This window comes from Juglans microcarpa x Juglans regia, chromosome 3D, assembly GCF_004785595.1.
Source record: "Juglans microcarpa x Juglans regia isolate MS1-56 chromosome 3D, Jm3101_v1.0, whole genome shotgun sequence".
In the NCBI taxonomy this organism is placed as follows: Eukaryota; Viridiplantae; Streptophyta; class Magnoliopsida; order Fagales; family Juglandaceae; genus Juglans; species Juglans microcarpa x Juglans regia.
Genome location: NC_054598.1, coordinates 22415046 through 22439925, shown reverse-complemented (window position 1 = coordinate 22439925; position 24880 = coordinate 22415046). Strand labels below are relative to the sequence as shown.

Sequence of the window (24880 nt, the reverse complement as noted above, 5' to 3'; positions counted from 1 at the left end):
GGTCCTGCAAGTCGAGCCTCATGTGGCAAATGAACGGTTGGGTGAACCATGACATTGAAGAATGACGATGGGTAAATACTTTCTAGCTTACACAATATTATGGTAATTTCTCGTTCCATTCGATCCAAAACTTGTACATTTAACGTCCTAGCACATAAATTTTTAAAAAATGCACCCAACTTAGTCAAAGCCACGGGCACATCTGTGGTCAAGTACCCACGGATACCAATAGGTAAGATACGCTGTAAGAAGACATAACAATCATGACTTTTTAATCTAGTTATTTCTAATCATTTGTTCTCACACACCTTGTTAGATTCGAGGCATAACTGTCCGGTAATTTTATCTTCATTAGCCACTCACAAAATGTAACTCTTTCGTTCCTTTACAATATATATCACCCAATTGGCATGTAGACAGACGAACCTTTTTCTTGCAATTGCAATTCTCATCTTATTCCTAACCGCTTCAAATCATTCCTTGAGTTTGTTGTATCCTTTATTTTTCCTTCAATTGACATCAATGTTTCCAATATGGATTCGCATATATTTCTTTCAATATGCATAACATCAAGGCTATGCCACAATTTTAACTTCGACCAGTACGGGAGTTCGAAAAATATACTATTCTTTGTCTAATTCAACTCATTTGTAGCTCATTTTCTTTTTCGTTGTTTTTTACCAAATTCATTACAACCAACATCTATAAATTGTGCAAGTACATCTTCGTCAGACAAATATGGTGGAGGTTGGCCCCATTCAACAGTTCCATTAAACATTCTAGAATTTTCATGCCATCTACGGTCATCAGGTAAGAATCGACGATGACCTATAAAACATAATTTTCTCCCGTACGTAAGCCATTCAGATTTGGTATGTTTGTTACAAGTTGGACATGCCATTTCCCCCTTAGTACTCCAACCTGACAAATTTCCATAAGCGGAAAAATCATTTATTGTCCACAACACCGCAACATGCATCTTGAACGACTTACCTGTTGATGAATCAAATGTGACACCCCATTCTCCCACAAATATTTTAATTCCACAATCAATGACTGTAAGTGTATGTCGATATCATTTTCCGGTGACCTCGGACCTGGATGAGCAAACTCATCATGAAATATGGATCTTTCATACACTTCCATGATGGTAGATTATACGGCATAAGTACAACTGGCCAAGTACTATGACTAGTACTCATGTTCCCAAACATATTAAATCCATCTGTTGCCAACCCAAGTCTTACATTACGCGGTTCTTCAGCAAACCATGGTGTTCCTGATCAAATTCCTTCCACACCTGGGAGTCAGCATGATGTGACAAAATATTACATCTAATTAGACTATAACTAAAATATAATATATTTAAATATTAGTATAAAATTTAAATGTATTGACGTATACCGTTCGAACGTATTTACTCACCGTTCGAACGGTAGTGTCATAAATTCTCGCGAACCGTCATTTTCACGGATGTTCGAACTATACCCAAAACATCGTTTTCTCCAAGTGAACCGTCCATCTCCACCGTTTAAAGCCGCCATCACCACCGTGAACAGTACCCAGTCGAAACCTCTTCCTCTAAGCACCGGTATGCTATTTTTCTAACTATTTTACAGTTTAAATTTAGGTTTTTAATGGATTATTTGTTTAAATTAGGATAAAACAATTTATGCTTCAATGCTCACTGTAGATTTGCTTAAATCCATTGTAGGAAGGTTTATTTAAGTTTCTTTCAATTTGTTTGTTGAAAAATTGATAGAATCAATGGATTCCATGGATTTCAATGGCTGAGTCGACTCAGCAAAGGTGCTGAGTTATTTCGCATACCGTTCGAATATTGTTTTATACATTCGAACACTATTTTAAGCGTTCGAACAGAATAATTAATTTTAGTAACATTAGTAATGCTCGATGTTTTTATTCCATATTTTAATTCTATTAAATCTTTACGAGAATAGATATTATATTGTAATTAAATTAATATTGAAATTTATCACATTTTGTTAAATATTTAATTTCTATTAATATTAATCTAATTAATATTAAATAATGTGATATTATTTTTATAAAATTTTGTTGTTCACAATGTCTCACTTTATTAAATTACTATTCGTATGTAATTTAGTGATTTGTTATTTATTATATTTTTAAATCAATGTATTGATAAACTCTTTAATTGTAAATTTCAGGTTGATTAAGATGACTTCTTCTAGGACGGGACGTAAGCGACGCAATCCAGCTGAGACTAGTATCAGTCCAGGCAGGGAGATGTCTGTTTTAGTATAGCGACAGGTAAAGCTTTCTGACTTCCAGAGTCTTGTCTGGGATGGTCATTCCCTACCATCAGTTTTCAGCGATCGTGGTTGGGGACCTATCTTAGAGGAGCGAGAGGAATCATGGGGGACCGTCTCCTATATTGACATTGTTTCTGAGTTCTATTGAGAGCTCGGTGGTGCCAGTCCAGATGACGGAGGGGCATACAGGATCTCTATCCGAGGAGTTTCAGTTGTATTTTCACGAGACGGACTCGCTGAGCATCTCGATATTCCTAGGCTACCAGATGCATATCCAAACGTGGTGCCTAGAGAGTCTGATCCTTCAGCTGAGGCAAAGGCACCTGAGGAGGAGGCACCAGTTTATACAGATGAGGTCGATACCCTTGCTGATCATGAGGTGAGGGATTTGGTTGTTGGTCCAGATGCTCCCCCGTATGACGGGACGAAGAGCATCAAGCAGGCAGATCTATCTTCTTTCTTCAAGATCCTGAATTTGATAATCGCCAACAATATTGACCCTCGGCAGCACAAGACAGAGGTTGACATTGACCGGACGAAATTTATGATACGGGTCGCTCGTGGTATTCCTATCGACCTGGTGGGGTATATATTCGATATGATTCGATCAGAGTCTCGGTACATTTCGATGGATATACTGCTATTTGGGATGTTGATCACTTGATTTTTGCTATTTGTCGGTGTCGTGCCTGATGTTGCCGAGCATAAACGGGAGCCGATGGGACCGATCAATAGCACCACCCTCTCACGCAGCATGGGACACTCGAGATTGCATCTTCGTCGACGTGTTCCAGACCCGGTTGATCCTAAGAGAGATGCACAACCGGGAGATCATGGAGTATCGGCCGCTGGGACATCCAGACAGACCGAGGTATCAGTACATAGCGCTACCCGTGAGGACATGGCCGAGGTCGTGCATGCAGCGATCAACGGACAAACATCAGCATTGATCGATGCAGTGCGTTTGGAGGTCCGTTCTGCTATGTCTGAGTTTCGTACAGCGATTACTGGTACCATCTCTGAGTTACGTACGAAACTTGATGCCATGTCTGCGACTCAGGTCACCATCAGTACTCGACTGACACAGATAGAGGAACACTTGGTTGCAGTCGAGAAAGTGTGCAAAGATTTGGGGAATTAGTACTTTCTATCTTTTATTTATTTATTTATTTTGTTTTTAGAATGGACAATATTTAAATATAAATATTGTACGTTCGAACGGTATATCTGAAAAAAATATAATTACTAGTTAATATAAATATAATTACTAGTTAATATAAATATAATTCTCTAAAAAAAAAATATCATCACCGTTCGAACCATGAAAATAACGTTCGAACAGTAATTCTGTCATCATTCGAACGGTGAATATTGTACGATCGAACGGTATATCAATTTTTTGCTATATTAATGTTACTTAACGCGCCAAATTGCACGTTCGAACAGTGTTGATTTATCATTCGAACGGTAAAATTGTACGTTCGAACGTAATGCAGTTTCTCGCTATAATAATTATACTTAACGCGTCAAAATCGTTCGAACAGTGCTGATTAATCATTCGAACAGTTAAAACTGTGCGTTCGAACGGTGGAACAATTTCCCACTATCATAATATGACTTAATGAGACAAAATGTACGTTCGAACGGTTAAATTTAACCGTCCGAACGTTAAAACATTACATTCAAACGGTTTCATTATTAGGGACAAAATATTTCGTCCTTAATAATTCCGTTCGAACACGTTCGAACGTATCATTCTTCCATTATTTTTTTGAGATGAAATCTGAAATTCGTCCTTAAATCTCACTTTTTAGAACGATTTTCATTTCATTTTAAAAGAAAATCGTCCTAAAAAGTCTTTTTCGTTGCAGTGAGACCGAATGGCTAATTAATCACGTTTCATAATTAGAGGACATCTTTAATTATTATTCTGGGTTGTCTGATAAATTTATAAACAAGTATCAATTCATATTGTAACAGTGTTATTTTAATATATATATATATATATATTTTTTTTAATTTTTAAGAAATGAAGTACTAGCGCTAGATTTGGAAAAGACGTGATATTTAAGTAAAGTTGACTTAAATTAAGTAAAGTTGCAAAATTTTCATTTCGAAATTAAATTAGCAGCCACATGCATGATATTGATATGTATGAACATATTATATCAAATTATATTAATTTATAATTTATTTTTATCTAATTTTTTTATAATTAAAATATTTTTAATGTACAAAAAGTCTACCAACTTTATCCATGAATATAAATATATATCGATTATACCTCGTTGTCGCCATCAACGCCGGTCTCTACCTACGTTATTGTCCTTACGGAGAACAATCTTCCCTTACGCGATTTGTACATTCAATTCGTCGACTAGTCGTACGTAGTACCGAGAAGAAGGTATATTTAATGGCTACTCTTTCTCGCAGCTCGGAATATGGATTAAACTTTTGTACGTACAGATCACTGGCTGTATATATGCGCGCGCGCGTGAGCAGATTAATTCCCAAGCACAGAAAGTCACCGTAAGAACAGAAGTGTACAAAGTGCTGACTTTCAGCGCCGAGATTCCTTACTACTGTCGGCCTCCAATATCCGGCCGGCCCACCGATTTGTTATCATGTTTCAAGTCATGGACAGCAGATAATTTGGGAGTTTTCATACGCTAGGTGCGTTGATGTAACCTCGATCTATCGATCGATGGCGCTGAGACAACTCCAGTATATATGTATGTCATGCAAACATCATGCTTAAGTCAATAGATCATCGGAACTAATTACCCAGAAAGATAAATCTTAACTGCCAAATCTGATTAATATATAATTAAACTTCGTGAGGTAATGGATTAATGGACGGTGGCATACATATGATCATAAATAATATTGATAATAAAATGTGTACTTACTAGATCAAATACCATTGATTCTAAATTCTTTTTTCTGGGTTTGGTTGGGGGGGGGGGGGGGGGGGGGACCGATTTCAGTGTAGGTCATTTATTATGAGATGAAATAGTTTCGTTGGAATATGAGATGGTTTTCTAGTGTGTTGAAGTACTATTCGTTAAAAGGTTAGGTATTGCCGAGAAAAAAAAAAGAAAGTTAAAAGGTTAGGTACTAATAGTTAAGACGATTGGCTTAATTAGTAAGGGAAATTTGACTTGTTCAAGGTTTCCGAAGACACTATGCAGAGCACCATACATATGCCATCCCGCCCATAGCTAATTCGTATATACGTACATTCTAGTAGCGCAGTTGTCAAAGATCCCATTCCCTTCATTTGTTTTGTACGTCTGGCAAGTGGAAGTTGCCAACCTCATATTTCCTTCAACTTCTGTCTTCACATGTACTAAATGGGATTTAGGATCGATCGCTATATATAATCATTGAACAATTACCCGTATTTTTTCCGGTCAAAAAGCAACTTTGAGAGTTTAACACCGCAAACGTATAATAAGAGTAGGTAGGATATGAGATTTTATATTATTTAAAAATAAAATATTTTTATTTTTTATAAAATTTTAATAAGATTCTAATTATATTATTAACTAATTTTTTTAAAATATATGTCATGTAATTTAGACTTTTATTAAATCTTTATATTTGAAAGTAATAATAAGATAACAATTTATTTGTAATTTACAGACAATTTTAAATATAATAATTTTTTTTTATTATTATATTTAAACACATCAAATCAAATCAAAAGTAAAAGTCACAATCAAATGGAAACCGCGTTTGCTCAACTTTCATTAATGCTAAAACCGTCCCCGTGCATGATTAGTTTTCGAGTGATCATTCTGTGGAACATTTCCCTTCGTCATGTTTGCATGTTTATAATGCGTCCGCTGGCCATAAGACGCAGATACCTACATGGGTGCGGAAGAAAATTAAACCACTCACTTACCCAAAAGGAAAAGTAAACCACTCCTTTGATTGCAGTACCATTGGTATGGAGGAATTATATATATGAGATGGCATTGGCATGTGGAATTGGCAGCAATTACCTGGCCTCAAGTGATCAATAACTTCTATTTTCAAAAGTTTTAGAGGGGAGAAAAAAAGAAAGAAAGAAACAAAGAGGAAGAATGAAGGTCGAAGTGATAGAGAGAGATACCATCAAACCATCATCTCCAACACCACACCACCTTCGTGATCTCCAGCTATCCTTTCTTGACCAGATTGCCATTCCAGTTTTTATGCCTTTGATCCTTTTCTACCCAAGGGATAGCAATACCAGCAATGGCAACAGGTCCGACCGGCTTAAGAAATCTCTGTCTGGAACCTTGACCAAATTCTACCCTCTAGCCGGTCGGGTTAAAGACAGTTCCAAGATTAACTGCAACGACGAGGGCGTCCACTATGTGGTAGCCCACGCCAGGTGCCAAGTTTCTGAGGTTATTCAGCAACCTGATCCTGCCCAGCTCAACAGTTTACTCCCATACGAGTTGGATAATGTAGGGGAGTTGGTTCTGGCAATTCAAGTCAATATCTTTGACTGTGGTGGAATGGCTATCGGAATCTGCATTTCCCACAAAGTTGCTGACGCACTATCACTGATCATGTTTCTTAATAGTTGGGCCGCAACAGTACGTGGAGATCATAGTAATACAATCTGTCCAAACTTCGATTTAGCCTCCCTCTTTCCGCCTAGAAATATGTCCGGGTTTATGGCAAGAACTGGCATCGTGAAAGAAAATATTGTGACGAAAAGATTTGTGTTCAGTGCCTCCATGATCGATGCCCTTAAAGAGAAATTCGCCGACAATGCGAGCATGGAGCAAACAAGACGCCCCACACGAATCGAAGCCCTTTCGGCATTCATATGGAGCCGATTTATGGCGGTAACTCAAGAGAATATAGAGAAGGAGAGGCTGTACACAGTTCTTCATGCAGTAAACTTGCGCACAAGGATGGACCCTCCGCTGCCGGAGTATTACTTCGGCAATATTAGCGGATTTGCAATAGCCACACCCTCCATGGACACTAAGGAAGAAGATCAGGGCTACGGCCTCGTGAAGCAAGTGAGAGATGCCATAAAGAAAGTAGACGGGGATTACGTGCGAAAACTTCAGGAGGGCAAAGGTCACTTGAATTTTATGAAAGAACGTGCTGCAAAACTTACGAAAGGAGAAGTGGTTTCGTTTAGATTTACTAGTCTGTGCAGGTTCCCTTTATACGAAACCGATTTTGGGTGGGGAAAGCCATTATGGGTTGGTTCTGCCAGCCTGACCTTTAAAAATCTAGTTGTTTTCATGGACACTGGATGTGGTAATGGAATAGAGGCATGGCTTAATCTGGAGGAGATGGACATGGCTAAACTTCAAGACGACAAGGAGTTGCTTGCATTTGTTTCGCCAAACCATATGCTACAAATTTAGGGTTTCTAAGTACCTGGCAAGATTATGATTTTTTTTGTTGTTGTTGTTGTTGTTGTTATTGTTGTGCTTCCAAGTTACAAGCTAGCTAGAGGCCAGGCTAGACTTGTTTTACTTCGTGGTGTTTGAAATCAGGCATTTTCCTATACGAGCTAGCTAGGTGTGTTTTAGAATCATAATACGTTCCGGGCAAAGTATAGTACAAAAAAGTTATATGGGACAAAATTAATTAGGTTCAACGCACTTAGAATACAACGACATGATCACCAAAGTACTACCAACTTTGGTTAAAGTCTAATTTTTCGTAAGACTTCGACTACAATTTCGAGAAGGTGATCTCAACTCCAACGTATATTTCGTCGACCTTGCCTTCTCACTCGAGTCGGAGCTCAACTAAGCAACTCAAAAAGTCATATATATAGCCAATATAAACTCAAAATTATTTGTTTCTTTGCCAAATACAGTCCAAAAATTAGTTGAACCTAGCTAAAAAGTATAAAATCAAAAACTTTTTGCTTTTCAGCAACGTGATAAAAAAAGATTAAAAAAACAATCAAATCCAAATTACAATGTATCAATCAATTTAAAGTACAACACATGCATGCATTTAATTAACCATTTATTTGGGTCTAGTACTACACATGATGCCAAAAGAAAAAACGGGTCAACAAAACTTGTAGAAAACGCAATGTGAGAAATTAGGTCAGATTGCAAGGATCATTACTGTTTAGGACTGCCTTCAATCCTTGCCCAGAATAAGAATAAACCACAAATCATCCGGAGAACAATAACAACTTAAGAACAAGAACCTGATCAAGATTCAATTAGAAACTTTGAGGAGAATTTTTGAGAAATTTTGAACCTCCAAGAACAGTTCAACAGAAGATCAGACGTTCCTAAATCAGACTCTGAACTCTTCCCGCATGTATTTCTAACGAAATTTTTCATACAAAAAAATGAAATGCACCACATAAGCAAAACACTACATTCTACAAGTCAATGCACACTTACATTCTTTAATCACAAAACACACCATTCCATTTAATGAAATGCAACATACAAAACACAAAATGCAAGCTACATCTTCTAATGCAAAACTTATAACCTTCCTCCTTCTTCCCATGACCATTAATACAGTTGCGGCCATCCATTAGAGACCCTTTCCTCTTCAATGGCTTGCCTCCAGCACCCGTGACAATCTCTCTATCTTCAAGGACTTGCCCACAAGGCACTAAAGACTTTCTGAGAAACTCTATCTCATGGGATGAGATTAGAGGTATATCATTGTATATCCTTTTAGAATAGATACATAGAGTAGCTATACAAGGTATCTGCTAATTACAATAAAACAGCTAACGTATAGACAGCTATCCAGTGTAACGTATAAATTAAAAAATATTAACAACAGACTTTCCTAAATTACTCCATGCGTGATTTCCTCTTCATCAGTGATCATGGATGCTCTACTGTCACTTCCCCTCAAACATGGCCAAGGATCAGCTAGAAGGCCAAGTTTGATTTGTAGATCTTGAAATTGTTTCTTGGGAAGTGGTTTTGTGAAAATATCAACGAGCTAATTTGCAGATGAGACGAACCATGTTTGAAGTGAACCAAGTGCAACCCTTTCTCGAACATAATGATAATCAAGCTCTATATGATCGGTTCGAGCATGTAAAATGGGATTGATTGTCATATACAAAGCACCTAGGTTAACACAGTGTAGTGAAGGGGAATTTGGCAATAAAATTTGTAAGTCTCATAGAAGATTGGAAAGCCAAGATAATTTTGCTGCAATGGAGGCCATTGATCGATACTCTACTTCAGCACTCGACCTCGCAACTGTTTTCTATTTCTTGGCACTCCAAGATTTGCAATTCCCTCCAAGAAAAGTGCAGAAACTTGAAGTTGATCCCTTCGTGAATGGGCAGCATGCCTAGTCTGCGTAAGAAAATCCATATAGATCAAGTGGGCTATTTGCATCTATATAAATTCCAAAGTTAACCGTGCCCTTTAGATATCTAAGAATACGTTTGACAAGCTTGAAATGAGCTATGGTAGGTGATTGCATGAATTGACAAGCAAAGTTGATATAATAAGACAGCTCTGGTCTTGTAAAGGAAAGGTACTGCAATCCTCCTACAATACTTCGATACTTTGTGGGATCATGAAATGGTTCAGTACATGAGTCAAGATGTCGTCCTTTGGAAGGCATTGGAGTTGCAATTGGTTTGCAATCAATTATATCAAATTTTGTTAAAAGTTCCAGAGCATATCGATGCTGACTAAGAAAGATATTTGATCCGAGACTATGCACTTGAATGCCAAGAAAATGGTGAAGTTGGCCATGGTCTTTGATTGAGAACGGTTGACTTAGTTGTTGAATGAGCCAGTCAATTTGAACTGAGTCTTCACCTGTTACGACTATATCATCAACATAGATTAATAGGATGAGTACACCCTTATTTGAATGACAAATAAATAAGCTTGGGTTAGCTTTACTTGAATAGAAACTAAGTTGAATTAGAAAATCACTTGGTCTATCAAACCATGCTCTTGGTGATTGTTTAAGCTCATACAAAGCTCTATTTATTTTGCACACATATGTAGGATGATCTTGGTTGACATAACCAAGAGGTTGTTGCATATAAACATGAGTATCCAGCTTTCCAGGAAGGAAAGCATTTTTAACATCAAGTTGTCTTAGTGGCCAGCTTTTGACAACAACTATTGTAAGAATTGTTCTAATAGTGGCTGCTCGAATAACAGGAGAAAATGTCTCAAAAAAATCGACCCCATCAATTTGAGTGAAGCCTTTTGCCACAAGCCGAGCTTTAAGCCTTTCCAAAGAACCATCAACTTTAAATTTTACTTTATAGACCCATTTGCAAGAGCAGTAAGCTTTTCTTGCATAGCTATTGTCCATCCAGGATACTTTTTGGCTGAGATAATTGACTTTGAAATGTCTAGTATTAGTGAAAGTGTATGTAGGTTTGCATATTTGGGATTTGGTTTTCTGATTCCAGCTGCTTTAGACCTTATAACCATAGTATGTGGTGCTGGTGGAATTGCAGTACCTGATGATGATTCTGGTGTAGAATTTTCCTAAATAACAGGATCATGGATGGGCTGCTGTCGGCATTGATTAAGAGGCTCACTGATAGAAGCAGGTAGTAGTATTTGAGGTACTGGAGGAGGAGCAAATGTTGAAGATGGGATTAATGAAGTTGTTGCAAATGATGAGAATTCTCCCTCAACAGATGTGGAACCATACAGTAGACTTGGTTTGCAAAAAGGAAGCACAAATTCATCAAAAATCACATGTCTCGATATATAGATTTTACCTGTTGGTGGATAAAGGCACTTGTAGCCTTTGTGCTTGGTGATATATCCAATGAAAACACAGGCTAGAGACTTTGGATCCAGTTTGTTCTGTCTATAAGCACCAAGATATGGGAAGCATCTTAAACCAAGAACTTGAAGCACACTTTAATCAGAATGTTGTTTGTGCAATCGATAATATGGAGAATCCATCTGCAGACATTGAGCTAGCAGTCTATTGAGTAAAAAGACTGCTGTGAAGAAGGAATCAAGCAAAAAATGTTGAGAAAAGTTGGCATGAAACATCATGGAGAGGCCCAACTTAGTGATGCTGCGATGTTTTCTCACAGCTTTCCCATTCTGTTCTAGGGTTTTGGGACATGAAGATTGGTGATGAATGCCATGTTTTATTAAGTAATTTGTCAATATATTACTTGAGAATTCTCCACCTTCATCTGTTTGAAGTACACGGATTTTCATATCGTATTGGCATGTAACATATTGATGAAATTGAAGAAAGCAATCAAACCAATCTGATTCCTGTTTGAGAGGAAACAACCAAGTAAATCTAGTGTATTCATCAACAAACACTGCATAGAATTGAAACTTTTCTCTTGACAGATTAGGAGCAGGCCCCTAAAGATCACAGTGCACCTTATAGAAGGGAACATTAATGCCATTATCTCTAGGTAGAAAAGGTAATTTTGTGACTTTACCCATTTAGCAGCTAGTACAAATTTCATTTTCTTTGGACTTGGAATAAAAAACAATGAAATTTTGCTGACAAAGATAATCTAAAACTTTTGCATTAGGATGTTCTAAATGCAAATGCCAACATTGTTTATTTGTTTTTCGAAATCTATTTGAGAAATATGCAGCAGTAGCAGGTTCTGAGTGGTCTTCATAAAAAAATATATAAGCCATTCTTCTTCTTCCCCGTTGCTATCAGTCTCCTTATGATCTTGTCCTTAACCATAAAACCAGAACCAACAAACTCAATTGTGAGAGGTAAATCATCAGTTAATTTGTTGATTGATAATAAGTCTTTTTTGAGTTTTGGAACCACAAAAACATCATTGAGGTTAGGGGTGTAACCAGTCCGGTTCGGTCCGGTTTTGGACAAAATCTAGGACCAAACCGATATGTACCGGTTTTGTATTTTCTAAAACCGATTACGCACCGGTTACACTCCTAAACCGGTACTTCCGGTTTTACCGGTTTCCATTCCGATTTTCCGGTTTTTTTAAAATGTAAGTTTCACAATTTGTCATTAAAAATTTATTTATAAAAAAAAAAAAACTGATTTAAAAAAATATGTTTTATAATTTTATTAATATATTAGACTATATAATAGTATTAATATTAGACTATTGGTATAGTTATAAGTTATATATTAGTGTTAGTTATAAACTATATATTTAATATTAGTATTAATTATAAACTTTTAGTAAAAACTTGTAGTATTAATTATAAGTATAACTATAGTCATTAGTCTATATTATACTATTAGTATTAGTTATAAACTTTTAGTGATTTAGTATTAACATTTTATTTAATAATTTATAAATTATAATAAGAAATTATTTCATATATGAATATATATAATTATATATATTATATATAAAAATTTCACATAAAAATTTATAATTACACATAATATATAAAACTTATATATATTAATATATATATATAATATTTTGTATAAAACTTATATATACAATAATACAAATATTATTTTATATATATATTTTTTATCAACCGGTCTGTTCCGGTCCGAAAAATCCTAAAACCGGAACCGGACCAGAACCGGCCGGTTTTCACATTCTAAGAACCGGTCCTGGACCGGACCGATTCAAAACCGATAAAATCGGTCTGGTCCGGTCCAGTTCGGATCGGTTTTCCGGTTTGAATTTACACCCCAAATTGAGGTTGATTTTGGATGAACCAATTCCAACTGTGGCTTGACCTATATGTGTAATAAGTAATATTTCTCCACTTCCAACTATAATACCTTAAGAACCAGAATAATTTTTAATGGAATGAAGATTACCTGCATCATTTGTCATATGATCAGTGGCACCTGCGTTGGGATGCCAAGTTGGTTCTTGCCATGTTGTTTCCTATGATTCATCCATCTTGAGAGCTGCAAAACCTTGAGGAAGACTGTCAACTGTAAAAGAATGATTAAAACGATTTTTGTATTTTATAGCTTAATGGTTCCTATTGTTGCAAATTTGACAGATAACTTTATCATCCTTGTGTGCAATCTGATTTTGATGTTGAGGGTAGTTGGAACTTGATCCTCAAGATTGATTGTTGGAAGACTTGGAAGCAGAATTTTGGCCTTGATATCCTCTTTGTTGTCCTTGATTGCCTTGATGAAAGCCATGTACAAGAGCATACCAGACCTCCGCAGCAGTTGTTAGACCAACTACAATTCCAAGAACTTCTTCAGAGAGGGTAGTTGTGAGCCATCTCTTCACAAGATAATCTATCTTGCGCCATTTCACAAATGCTGGATTTTGCCATTCTGAATTACCATTGGCAATCAGTTGTGGTGATGCTTGTGTTTCACCAGTCACAAAACCTTCCAAGTTGTAGCTTTCAAGGATATTTATCATTTGTGTCTTCCATAGAAGGAAGTTTGTTGATGAAAGAAGAAGTGACACAAAATTGACTATATTTTGAGTCACATGGTAAGGGTATTCAGTGATGGTATTGTTTATGGAAGAGTTTGAACTGGAAGCCATAGCTGTAAGGAAACAAGAATTCTCTCTATCTTCCCATCAGCTCTGGTACCATGAAGACTTTCTGAGAAACTCTATCTCACAGGATGAGATTAGAGGTATCATTGTATTTCCTTCTATAATAAATACATAGTGTAGCTATACAAGGTATCTACTAATTACAATAAAATAGCTAATGTAAGGACAGCTATCCAGTGTAATATATACATTAAAAAATATTAACAAAAGACTTTCCTAAATTATCCATGCATGATTTTCTCCTCATCAGTGATCATGGATGCTCTGTTGTCAGTCACCCGTGACAATCACCCTAATAGTACTGTCCCTACCAAGTGAGGTTAGAGACTACGTAACTTCCATAATAACTCTCAAGAGCTATCTTCTAATAGTGCCCCCAACCATTTGATCAATAACTTCATAGAAGCATGATTTCCCACCTTCTTCATTCTTTTATCAAGTATAGCTTCAGGTTCAGGTTGCACATTATCCTCATGATCCAATGGTAGTAAAGTAGGCAAATGAGAAACCTAGTTACCCAACTTTTTCTTCAATCATGAGACAAAAAAAATGATAAATCTTGGATGTACAAGGCAAATTCAACTTGTCTGCTAATTTCTTTGGCATCATGTGTAGTACTACTAGAATCAAATAATTCCCCCCAGAATAAACTTGTGAATACTGCATCTCGATTAGAAACATTTGTCTTGGGCAAGCCATGGAGTTTAAAAACTCCAGAAAAGAAAATTTCAGTCACTTTCTCTTATTGTGTAAGGGTGAGAACTAGGAAACAAAATTGTCAAACTTGGTCAATTTATCAACAACAGTAAGAATGACTGACATACCATTTGAAAGTAAAAGGCCTTTAATAAAATCCATTGATATATTGAGCTAAGGAGATGAGGAATAGGCAAGGGCCAAAGTGACCTTGTTGGATTCATAATCTCATATTTATTCACCTGGCAGACTTAACATTCTCTCACCATCTTCTTAATGTCTTTCCTCATCCCCTCTCAAAAGAAATCCAACTTGGCTCTTTGAAGTGTTTTGTGATACGCACCAAACATGGCCTACTTCTGAGTTATGGTGGATGTACTCCAAAAAATTTCTTTAAATTGTATGAGGGCACTAAACGTATCCCTCTTGGCACAACACCCTTATCCTCATAACCCACTACCTTGGGTTCATGAGACTCTTTCTTACGTGGATTAACTTGTATACATTCGACTAAAGAACGAAGCATATCAGTGAGTTGATGTAACCTTTCAGACATATCATTGATGGCCTGCTGGTGGTTCTCCAATTGCTTTTGGACCATTTCTTGCTACTTCTAAGAACCTTCTTGATGAACTTTCAACATTGTTGAACTCATGCCCTCTGTCATCGTAGGATTGCCTTCAATCGATACCACTTGTTAAGGACTACCTACAACCCTTACCTAGAATAAGAATAAAACACAAATCCAAAGAACAAGAACAGGAAACTGATCAAGATTCAATTAGAAACCTCGAGGAGAATTTTCAACCTCCAAGAACAGTTCAACACAAGATCAATCTCTGAATCAACACTTTAAACTCTTCATGCTTATGTTCTTGTGGAAATTGTACTTACAAAATAATGAAACACACCGTATAAGCAAAACACAACATTCTACAAGTGAAACACATGTACACCTACATTTTGTAATCACAAAACACATCATTCCATTTAATGAAATGAAATATACAAAACGCAAAATGCAAGTTACTGCTTCTAATACAAAACTCCTCGTTTGTTGAGGAAATTGATCACTCAGAGCAGCACTCCACTACACAAGCATGGACTGCAGTAGAATAGAGCAAGGACGGCGAGGGAGCACTGCAGTAGGACCACTAATGTAGATACGGGTGGACACAGAATACTGAGCAATAAAGAATATTCTTGCAAAGGGACAGGTGTCATAAATCCATAGGATAGGTTGATGTAAAGTTTATCTAGATATATTGATTGTAAATGCACTTAGAATCAAGGAGAAAGAAGAGGCATATGACATTGAGGTTTCCTTTAGAACTTTTGTCAAACATTCTGTGGGCATTATTCTCCATAACTCATTATGGTAATTGTGGCGCCCCCAATCCCCTTACATAAATACACAGGGATCGAGACTCCAGGATGGTGACAATACGGTCACACATCCCAACGAAGTGCCAGTGTGTGTACATGCAACAGTGTACACATAAAATAATGCAGCGGATAGTCAACTAAGTACCAGAATTTATTTACAATCAAACATCAGTAAAGATTTAAATAGCAGTTATACAGTCATCCATAAAATATATTACAATAGTTTCAGATAAACAAACGAGTGATCCCAGATCACTCCTCAGGAGGAGCCTTCTCCTCAGGCTAGCCCTCCTCCTCCTCATCTGCATCAAAATCTGTGTTACCACAAAATGGTATCGCAGGTAAGTATGACCCCAAATAACAACGTAATATAAAATGCATTAAATGCAACTAACATGCTTGCACATGAAAAATATGCATTTTTCCACAAGACATCATTTCCCCGAAAATGATAATTTTCCAACACACGCCAAAATCCCATTTTGGCCCAAAATATCTGTAAAACATTTTCCCAGAAAATGATTTACCCAAAAACCAACTCGCACTATTTTCCCAAAAAATAGTGCATTAATTCCAAATGCACCATGCATTATTTCCATATGCACCATGGCCTCCCCTATGGACCATCCGCACGTCCTGACTTCGTAGCGGTGCTCAGTTCCGCGCCCAGCGCGTACATGGCCAAGCACCCACACTACGCAACGAGCGATGCCCAGTTTCGCGCCCAGCGCGTACGTGGCCAGACATCCTCTAGTCCCCGCCAGCAGAAGGACCACGGAGTCGGCACGAGACCATCTCGTCCTATCCCATTGTTGTCCGGCGACAATCCAGGGGACGTTGCTCAGTATATTCCGCTCCCGAGTAACCAGAGGAGCTCCACCGAGTTAATGCCCCATCTCGGCTTGGGGTCGTGATACACACGCACCAAAAATCCATTCTCACATGAAAACCCAGTTTTCAAAAACACATGAACATGAATGCAATACACGAAAACCCAGTTTTCTTTTACAAACATGATCATGCATGAAATAATGAAATGCACATGTACTAACACAATATCCAAACCAACAATTACTAATCCAATCAAATCCAACCAAACAACTCCAATCACAAATCCATCCGACCCTCGAACTCCTCGGACTCAGTCCGGCATGCCAAAAAATACAGTGGAATGGGTTAGTGCAAAAATACATTTAAATTACAAAAGTTCTTTGGAGAAATACTTACAATGCTATAAAGCAATTTCTGAAGGATAACGAAGCTGCAAGAAGTGGAAAAACAGCTACAGAACAGTGTAAAATACACTGTGGCCGTGGGTCACAGATACCCACTTTTCAACGGAGACAAACGAAGACCCAAAAAATGATAGGGTAGGGCCTAGGGAGGTCGGTGAAGCTAGTGGTGGTGAAGGTTGGCCATGGGTGGCGTCGGAATGGGTGGTAGAAGACCAAAAACACCCAATCGAAAATGTGGATGGTGGAGCTTCACCGGTGGCGGATCGGAGGTGGGGTTGGGTCCAATGGGTTGCCAAGAGGTCGATGATGATGTGGTGAGAAGATGGTGGCCAATAGTGGTACGACGGCGGCGCAACGGCGGAAAGAGTGACGCGGCTTCAATGGGCTCGTGGTGGCTAACGGCGGCGCGAATGGAGCTGGAAACGAAGGTGTGGCGTCGCCGGTGGCTGGGGGAGCTGGGGGGCCGGGCGGTGTCGACCACCGCCGGCGCACGGCGGCGGGCTGGGGGAGAGGAAGAACGGACGGAGAGAGAGTGAGGGAGCTGGACGTCGCGCGGGAGAAAGCCAGGAAAGAAAGAAAAGAAAGGAGGAAAAGAAAAATGAAAGAAAAAGAAAAGAGGAAAGAGAAAATGCAGAGAAAGAAATGAGGTCTAATTCTCATAACTTGGGTCACAAAAATGATCCAACGGAAATGATTTCAAAACCTCAAGTTAAATAAAATAATTTAAACGTAATGGTAAAGTCAAATTGAAATAATTAAATCTCACAGTAATTAAATAAATATTAAAAGCAATTTAAATGCATAACAATAAATAAATATTAAGAAAGCACATAAAAATAATTTTCACCAAAATAAAATCATAGAAATAAACTCATTAAAAATCCAACCAATTTTAAAATACGAGAATAAAATTTAAATAAATAAAAATAATCCTTTAGTAAAAATAGACTAAAAATACGGGGTGTTACAGTAATTAGAGCCTCTTGACTCGAGTCTACGTTTTCCTTTTTCTTTTTTTCTCATTCTTCTATTGTATATGAAAATCGTGAATCACTCACCCATCTTCTCTATGGCTAGTTCCGATTCTTCTGATGTCTCTTCCACCACGACGCAACCCACCACCATTAATCCCAACATTCTTAACTTAGCAAACCATTTTATCAACATAAAATTGTCTAGTGATAATGACCTCTTTTGGAAGGCTCAAATGGTGACTTTACTCAAAGGTCATCAACTCTTTCATCATGTGGAAGGCTCGTGTGATATGCCTCCTGCTGTTGTTGATGGAGTTGAAAATCCAGATTATGTCAAATGGGCTTTGACTGACCAGATCATACTCTCTGCATTAAACTCTTCCCTGATCGAGCAAGTACTAGCCCAGGTATTAGATTGCTCTACTTCACGTGAAGTCTGGTCTTTTCTTCATAGTTTGTTTGCAGCACAGTCTAGAACTCATATTATGTAAACACAATATCAACTTGCAACGTTAAAAAAAGGTGTCTATCTCCTCCTATGTTCACAAAGCAAAAACATTAGCAGCCTCCATGGGAGCTGCTAGTCAGCCCCTTTCAGATTCTGAGTTCTCAGTGTTTTTACTTGCTGGATTTGGCACTGATTATGACTCTCTAGTGACATCTCTGACCACCAGAGCCGATCCTCTTTCTCCTCATCAGATATACAGCTACCACCTTAACCATGAGTCACGTTTAGCTCACCAAACAACTACTCTTCTTAGTGCAAATCATCTCACAGCTCATGTTACCACTACTAAATCTTTTACCCCATCTTCATCTACTTATTCTCCCTCACATTGGGGTAGAGGAGGTCTTAATTTTTATGGGAGACATGGTCATGGTCGTGGTTTCTCATCCTTCTCTCAGGGACGTGGTCCCTTGTGCCAAGTCTGTCACAAACCGGGGCACTCAGCTCTCAGTTGTAATTTTCGGTTTGATCAGAGTTATCAAGCAGCTCCTCCCTCTTTCTCATCAAATATAACCACAAATACCCCACCATCTGCTCATATTCATTCATGGTTTCCAGACACTGCTGCTACAATCTCATTTTACACCAGATCTCACAAATCTAAATATGGATTCTACCATGCCCATTCAACACATTGGATCCGCCAACCTCCATACTAATTCTGGCAACTTCTTACTCTCTCAATTTTTACGTGTTCCCTCTCTTACTAAAAATTTACTTTCAGTTCGTTAGTTTTGTGAAGATAACAATGTATATTTTGAATTTTATTCAACTTCTTTTCTTGTGAAGGATTCTCACACCAATGTGGTTCTACTTCGGGGCATCGTTAAAGACGGCTTGTATGTCCTTGATGCAGACTCCATGTCTTCTTCCATTACTTTTCAAGCAAATATTGATGCGCACACATCCAATGATCACTAGTATACTCGTCTAGGTCATCCTTCTTCTAGCATCACTAATCTCACACTTAGGCGTTTTCAACTTCCTGTCAATTCCAAAAAAAAAAAAATGCAGCCATGCACGACATGCTTCGAGTCTAAGTCTCACGCTCTTCCTCACCCTTTGTCTTCTTCTAAGTCAAAGCAACCTTTTGATTTAATGTTTCTAGATGTATGGGGTTCGGCTCCAATGTTATCCTCAAATGGTTGTAAGTTTTATTTTACTATCATAGATAACAATACCAAATATATGTGGTTGCTTCCCATTCAGTCCAAATCGGATGTGTCGGCTATTTTTCTTGCTTTTATGCAATTTGTTAACAATTATTTTTCAACTAAAATCAAAGTTGTTCAATCTGATTTTAGAGGTGAATTTAGACCTCTTAAAAAAATTATTTATAATCATGGAATTATACATCGCCTCACTTGCCCCTACTCTCATGCTCAAAATGGGACAATTGAGCAATGTCATAGGCCATAGTTGAAACGAGACTTTCTCCTTTAGCGCAAGCTTCAATACCTTTTAAATACTGGTCCGAGGCATTCCAAACCTCCGTTTATTTAATTAATCAGATGCCTACTTCGGTTTTACAAAATAAGTCATCGTTTCAAGTCTTATTTAATAAAATTACTGATTATAAATTTCTTCATGTTTTTGGGTCCGCATGTTGGCCGAACCTACAACCATTTAATAGACAAAAAATGGATATTCGATCCAAACTTTGTGTCTTTATGGGTTATAGTCCTAATCACAAGGGCTATTTTTGCCTTGATCCTTTGACGGGCCAGACTTATTTTTTTAGGGATGTTTTATTCAATGAAAGTCAATTCCCTTTTGCAAATCAATCAAGTTTGGGCTCCATGAAGGCTACAGATTTCCCAAAATTTCATCTCCCAGTTGTGTCACCTTTTTATCCTGTTAGTCCAACGAGTCCTACTAGACCACCTTCAGTTGTCCACTCCATAAACTCCACTCCACTCCATCTCACTCTAGCCTAATAACCGCATCTAACCTGAGCGCTTCTCAATCACCTCTATCATCTAGGGCACACAAATCTTCAGCCTCACCTCATGAATCATGCGATTCGGCATCGCCCACTGCTCCTGCAATCCCTTTAGCCTCAACTTAGCCTCCAGCCATCATTGAGTCATATTCTCACTCACATCATCCCATGATCACTCGGAGCAAGTTAAATATTCATAAGCCACTCCTTCATATGGATGGCACGATATTGGGGCCTCCTAGAAATCACTCTATGTCTCTCACCACCTCTGCACACACATTTGCTCCTGAGGAACCCACATCTTACACTAAAGCTATCAAATTTTTTGAGTGGCATTTGTCTATGCAAACTGAATTTCATGCTTTATTACATAACCACACGTGGGACTTGGTTCCTCCATCTGCCTCCTACAATGTTTTGGGTCCTAAATGGATACTCAAAACAAAGAGGAAGCCTGATGTAATTCTAGAAAGGAGAAAGGCTTGTCTAGTAGCCAAGGGTTTTCATCAACAACCCGGGGTTGACTATGCCGAGACCTTCTCCCTCGTGGTTAAACCCACTACAATTCAAATCATTCATTCATTGGCTGTTTCATCTAACTGGTCTTTGCAGCAATTGGACATACAAAACGCCTTTCCACATGGTGATCTCAAAGAAGCTGTTTATATGCAACAACCCACTGGGTTTATGGATCCTGAGTATATCTCATATGTGTATAAGCTGAGAAAGGCCATTTATGGTCTTAAACAGGCTCCTAGAGCCTGGTTCTCAAAACTCAGCAACAAATTGTTTTCTTTGGGTTTTCAAGAGTCAAAATCTAATACATCATTGTTTGTGTATAGAAATAATTCTCATGTCATTTTTGTTCTTATTTATGTGGATGACATCATTGTTACGGGTTCAGATTCTAGCTTAATTTCAGAATTCATTTATGCTCTTGGTACTTCTTTTCCTGTCAAACACCTTGGTGAATTACATTATTTCCTAGGCATTGAAATCTATCAAAACAATCAAGGTCTGTTTCTTTGTCAATCTAAATATATCTTGGATCTGTTATAAAGAACAAATATGCAAAATGCAAAATCCGTTTCAACTCCAATGTCTGTCACCACTAAACTTTCAACCTTTGATAGTTCCTCATTTGAAGATCCTCTTGCTTATAGGAGTGTAGTAGGAAGTCTTTAATACTTATCTTTTACTCGCCCGGACATATCCTTCGCTGTCAACAAAGTTTGTCAATACATGCATAATCTAAAAAATTCACATTGGCAAGTAGTCAAAAGGATACATGAAGTCAAAACAATCAATGGTCTATTTCTTTGTCAATCTAAATATATCTTAGATCTGTTACAAAGAACAAATATGCAAAATGCAAAACCCCTTTCAACTCCAATGTCTGTCACCACTAAACTTTCAGCTTTTGACAATTCCTCATTTGAAGATCCTTTCGCTTATAGGAGTGTAGTAGGAAGTCTTTAATACTTATCTTTTACTCGCTCGAACATATCCTTTGCTGTCAACAAAGTTTGTCAATACATGTGTAATCCAAAAAATTCATATTGGCAAGCAGTCAAAAGGATACTTAGGTATCTTAGGCTCACTTCTCATCTTGGTTTGTTTTTTTCTAAATCTTCTCCTTGCAATATCTCTGCCTTCTCTGATGCTGATTGGGCGAGATACCCGGATGATAGAAAATCCACTGGAGGATTTTGTGTGTTTCTTGGTTCTAATTTAGTGTCTTGGGGCTCCAGAAAGCAGCCTACTATTGCTCGTTCTTCAATTGAGGTTGAATATAAAGCTATTGCTAATACCACTTGTGAAGTATTATGGATTCAGTCATTTGTTACGGGAACTAGGAATTTTTTTGAAAGATCCACCAAAACTGTGGTGTGACAGTTTGGGGGCAACTTATTTAACTGTAAATCTAATTCTACATGCTCGTACTAAACATGTAGAATTAGACTATCATTTTGTAAGGGATGGAGTTGCAGCCAAGACTCTTACAGTCTTATTTTTGTCTAGCAAAGATCAGCTAGCTAATATCTTAACCAAAACCTTTGTCCACTGCACATTTTCAATTTCTGCGTTCAAGCCTCACTCTCCACCCAGTGCCGCTTGAAGCGCGAGGGGCTGTTGATGAAATTGATCACTCACAACATTACTCCCTACATAAGCATGGACTGCAGCAAAACAGAACAAGGACAACAAGGGAGCACTGCAGCAGGACCACTAAGGCATATACGGGTGGACAAAGAATACTGAGCAATAAAAAATATTCTTGTAAAGGGACAGGTGTCATAAATCCATAGGATATGTTGATGTAAAGTTTGTCTATATATATTGTCTGTGGGCATGATTCTCCATAACTCAATATTCGTTTAATTAATGTTCAAAAACGCCCCATATAATCTTCCTCCTTCCCATGACCATTAATACAGCTGCTGCCCTCCATTAGAGACCCTTTCCTCTTCGAAGCCTTGCCCCCAGCATTCGTGACAGTTAACTGGTTATGCAAAGATATATATATATATATATATTATAAAGAAGATCGAGTAAATTACAACAAAACCATCAGGCGAGATCATCGGCATTGCGAGATCAATAAGGGGGGTTAGATCAATAAGGGGGGGTACTTATATTGGAATGATAGTGATACTAGGGTTATGCCAATTTCCCTACGTAATTATATATATATATATATGTATGTATGTATGTATATAAGAGAGTGGGAGAGACAAAAGGTGAACTACGGTTTGTGGAGCATGGAATTAATTGAGATCGTGCAGATAAGAGAGAGGCTAGAGAGAGATGGAGAGTTAATTTGCATTCAATGAAAGTTAGAACGTAAGGTCTCTAATTTAGCGTTAGTAACCTATTATTCATGTTAACATGATGACATGCTAGCTACGGCCTACGGGCCACTATCTTTCTAGAAATAACTGAAAATGCATGGCGGTCCATCTTTATTTTTTTTATAAAAATAGTTAAAAAAATTTCATACATACAAAATAAATGTCTTATAATAAAAACCTGATTTTAAATTTTAAGATATATTAAAAATATTAAAAATATAGAAAAAAGCTTAAAAAAATAAATAAAAAGCTCTAGAAAGGAATCTTTTTTTTTTTTTTTTGAATTTATCATTTTCAAATGTTTTCTATTTTTCTTTATTCTTTAATTTTTAGTTAATTCTTATAATTTATGTCTTTTGAGACTTTGATTTATTAATCTCCGTATAGTTTTTAGATAAACAAATAATATATAATTTGCATGGACTTGTCGTTAAGGTAACTATAGATATATAGTGTAGATCAGAAGAGATAAATTACTCTCATGAAGTGATGGAGTGTCGCTATATATACAGCTTAAGCACACTGACCTGCACAGAACCAAGAGTATAGAAAGAGATGTTTAGACAAATACTATTCTCAAATCGGGGCAACGTATTGCTTGAATATGAGATTGATATGCTTTTCCAAAATATGAGACTGACGTGATTTTCCAAAATATGTCAAACACATTATTGACAATAATCAGCCTGCACACATCGGTTCTTTGGTTCGAAAATTGCCAGATAGTAACGGAAAAGTGAGGTGATCTCATCTCATCTCAAAACTTCTTATAATTTTATTGATTATAAACATCACTCAAACATAAATATCTTCAATTTCAAATGTTAAAGTTTTTTTATCTAATCAATCATTAACTAATTATTACAACTTTTTCAAAATTCTAATTAACAAAACACAATAAAATAAAATAAAATAAAATAAAAATACTACCTTTCAAATTTCAAAATAAAAAAATATATTAAAAAAGTTATATTCTAACAATATTTTAACTTTATAATAATATTACTTTTATTCAGCTTTTTCTCTCTACTTTCTTAAAACTCAATAAAATATCTTAACTCAAGTAATTTCACTATTATTCATAAGCTAGTTCATACTATTAATAGAATTCTCATCTCATCTTACATCTCAAATGTTATGCCCTAAAACTTTTACATATATCTTACAAGAAATTCCATCTAATTAAACGTTCGAAATTGAAATTTGAATTTTGGCTAGAATATTGGGAATCGGCCGAAATGCTTGAAACAAACACGAAACAATTCGAAATTTAAGTCAAAATGAAATATACAGATGTCCCATATCAATCGAATGATATTTCTTACAAATGTTTGGGGGCAGCGGGCTTTTTTCTATTTCTGTTTTTTTAGCGCAATCATGCCATGTCCATGGTGGGTAGGGGTCTCTACACTAAGGGTGGCAATACTTGACACAATTCGTGAACTCAATACGAATACAACATGAAATTAGCAGGCTCGGGTTTCAAGTTAACAGATTCGGGTCAAAACGGGTTGACTTGTTAAGACACG

General features: G+C 37.1%; 1 protein-coding gene across 1 annotated transcript; it reads left to right on the top strand.

Moving 5' to 3' along the window:
- Positions 1 to 6097: 6097 nt before the first annotated feature.
- On the top strand, positions 6098 to 7703 carry LOC121256758 (stemmadenine O-acetyltransferase-like). The gene has a single exon (XM_041157646.1). The coding sequence runs from the start codon at positions 6386 to 6388 to the stop codon at positions 7676 to 7678; it is 1293 nt and encodes a 430-aa protein (XP_041013580.1). The 5' UTR covers positions 6098 to 6385; the 3' UTR covers positions 7679 to 7703.
- Positions 7704 to 24880: the final 17177 nt, after the last annotated feature.

What these genes read in the sequence shown, in the direction of transcription:
- LOC121256758 (XM_041157646.1), top strand. Translation starts at nt 6,386, where the DNA reads ATGAAGGTCGAAGTGATAGAGAGAGATACCATCAAACCATCATCTCCA.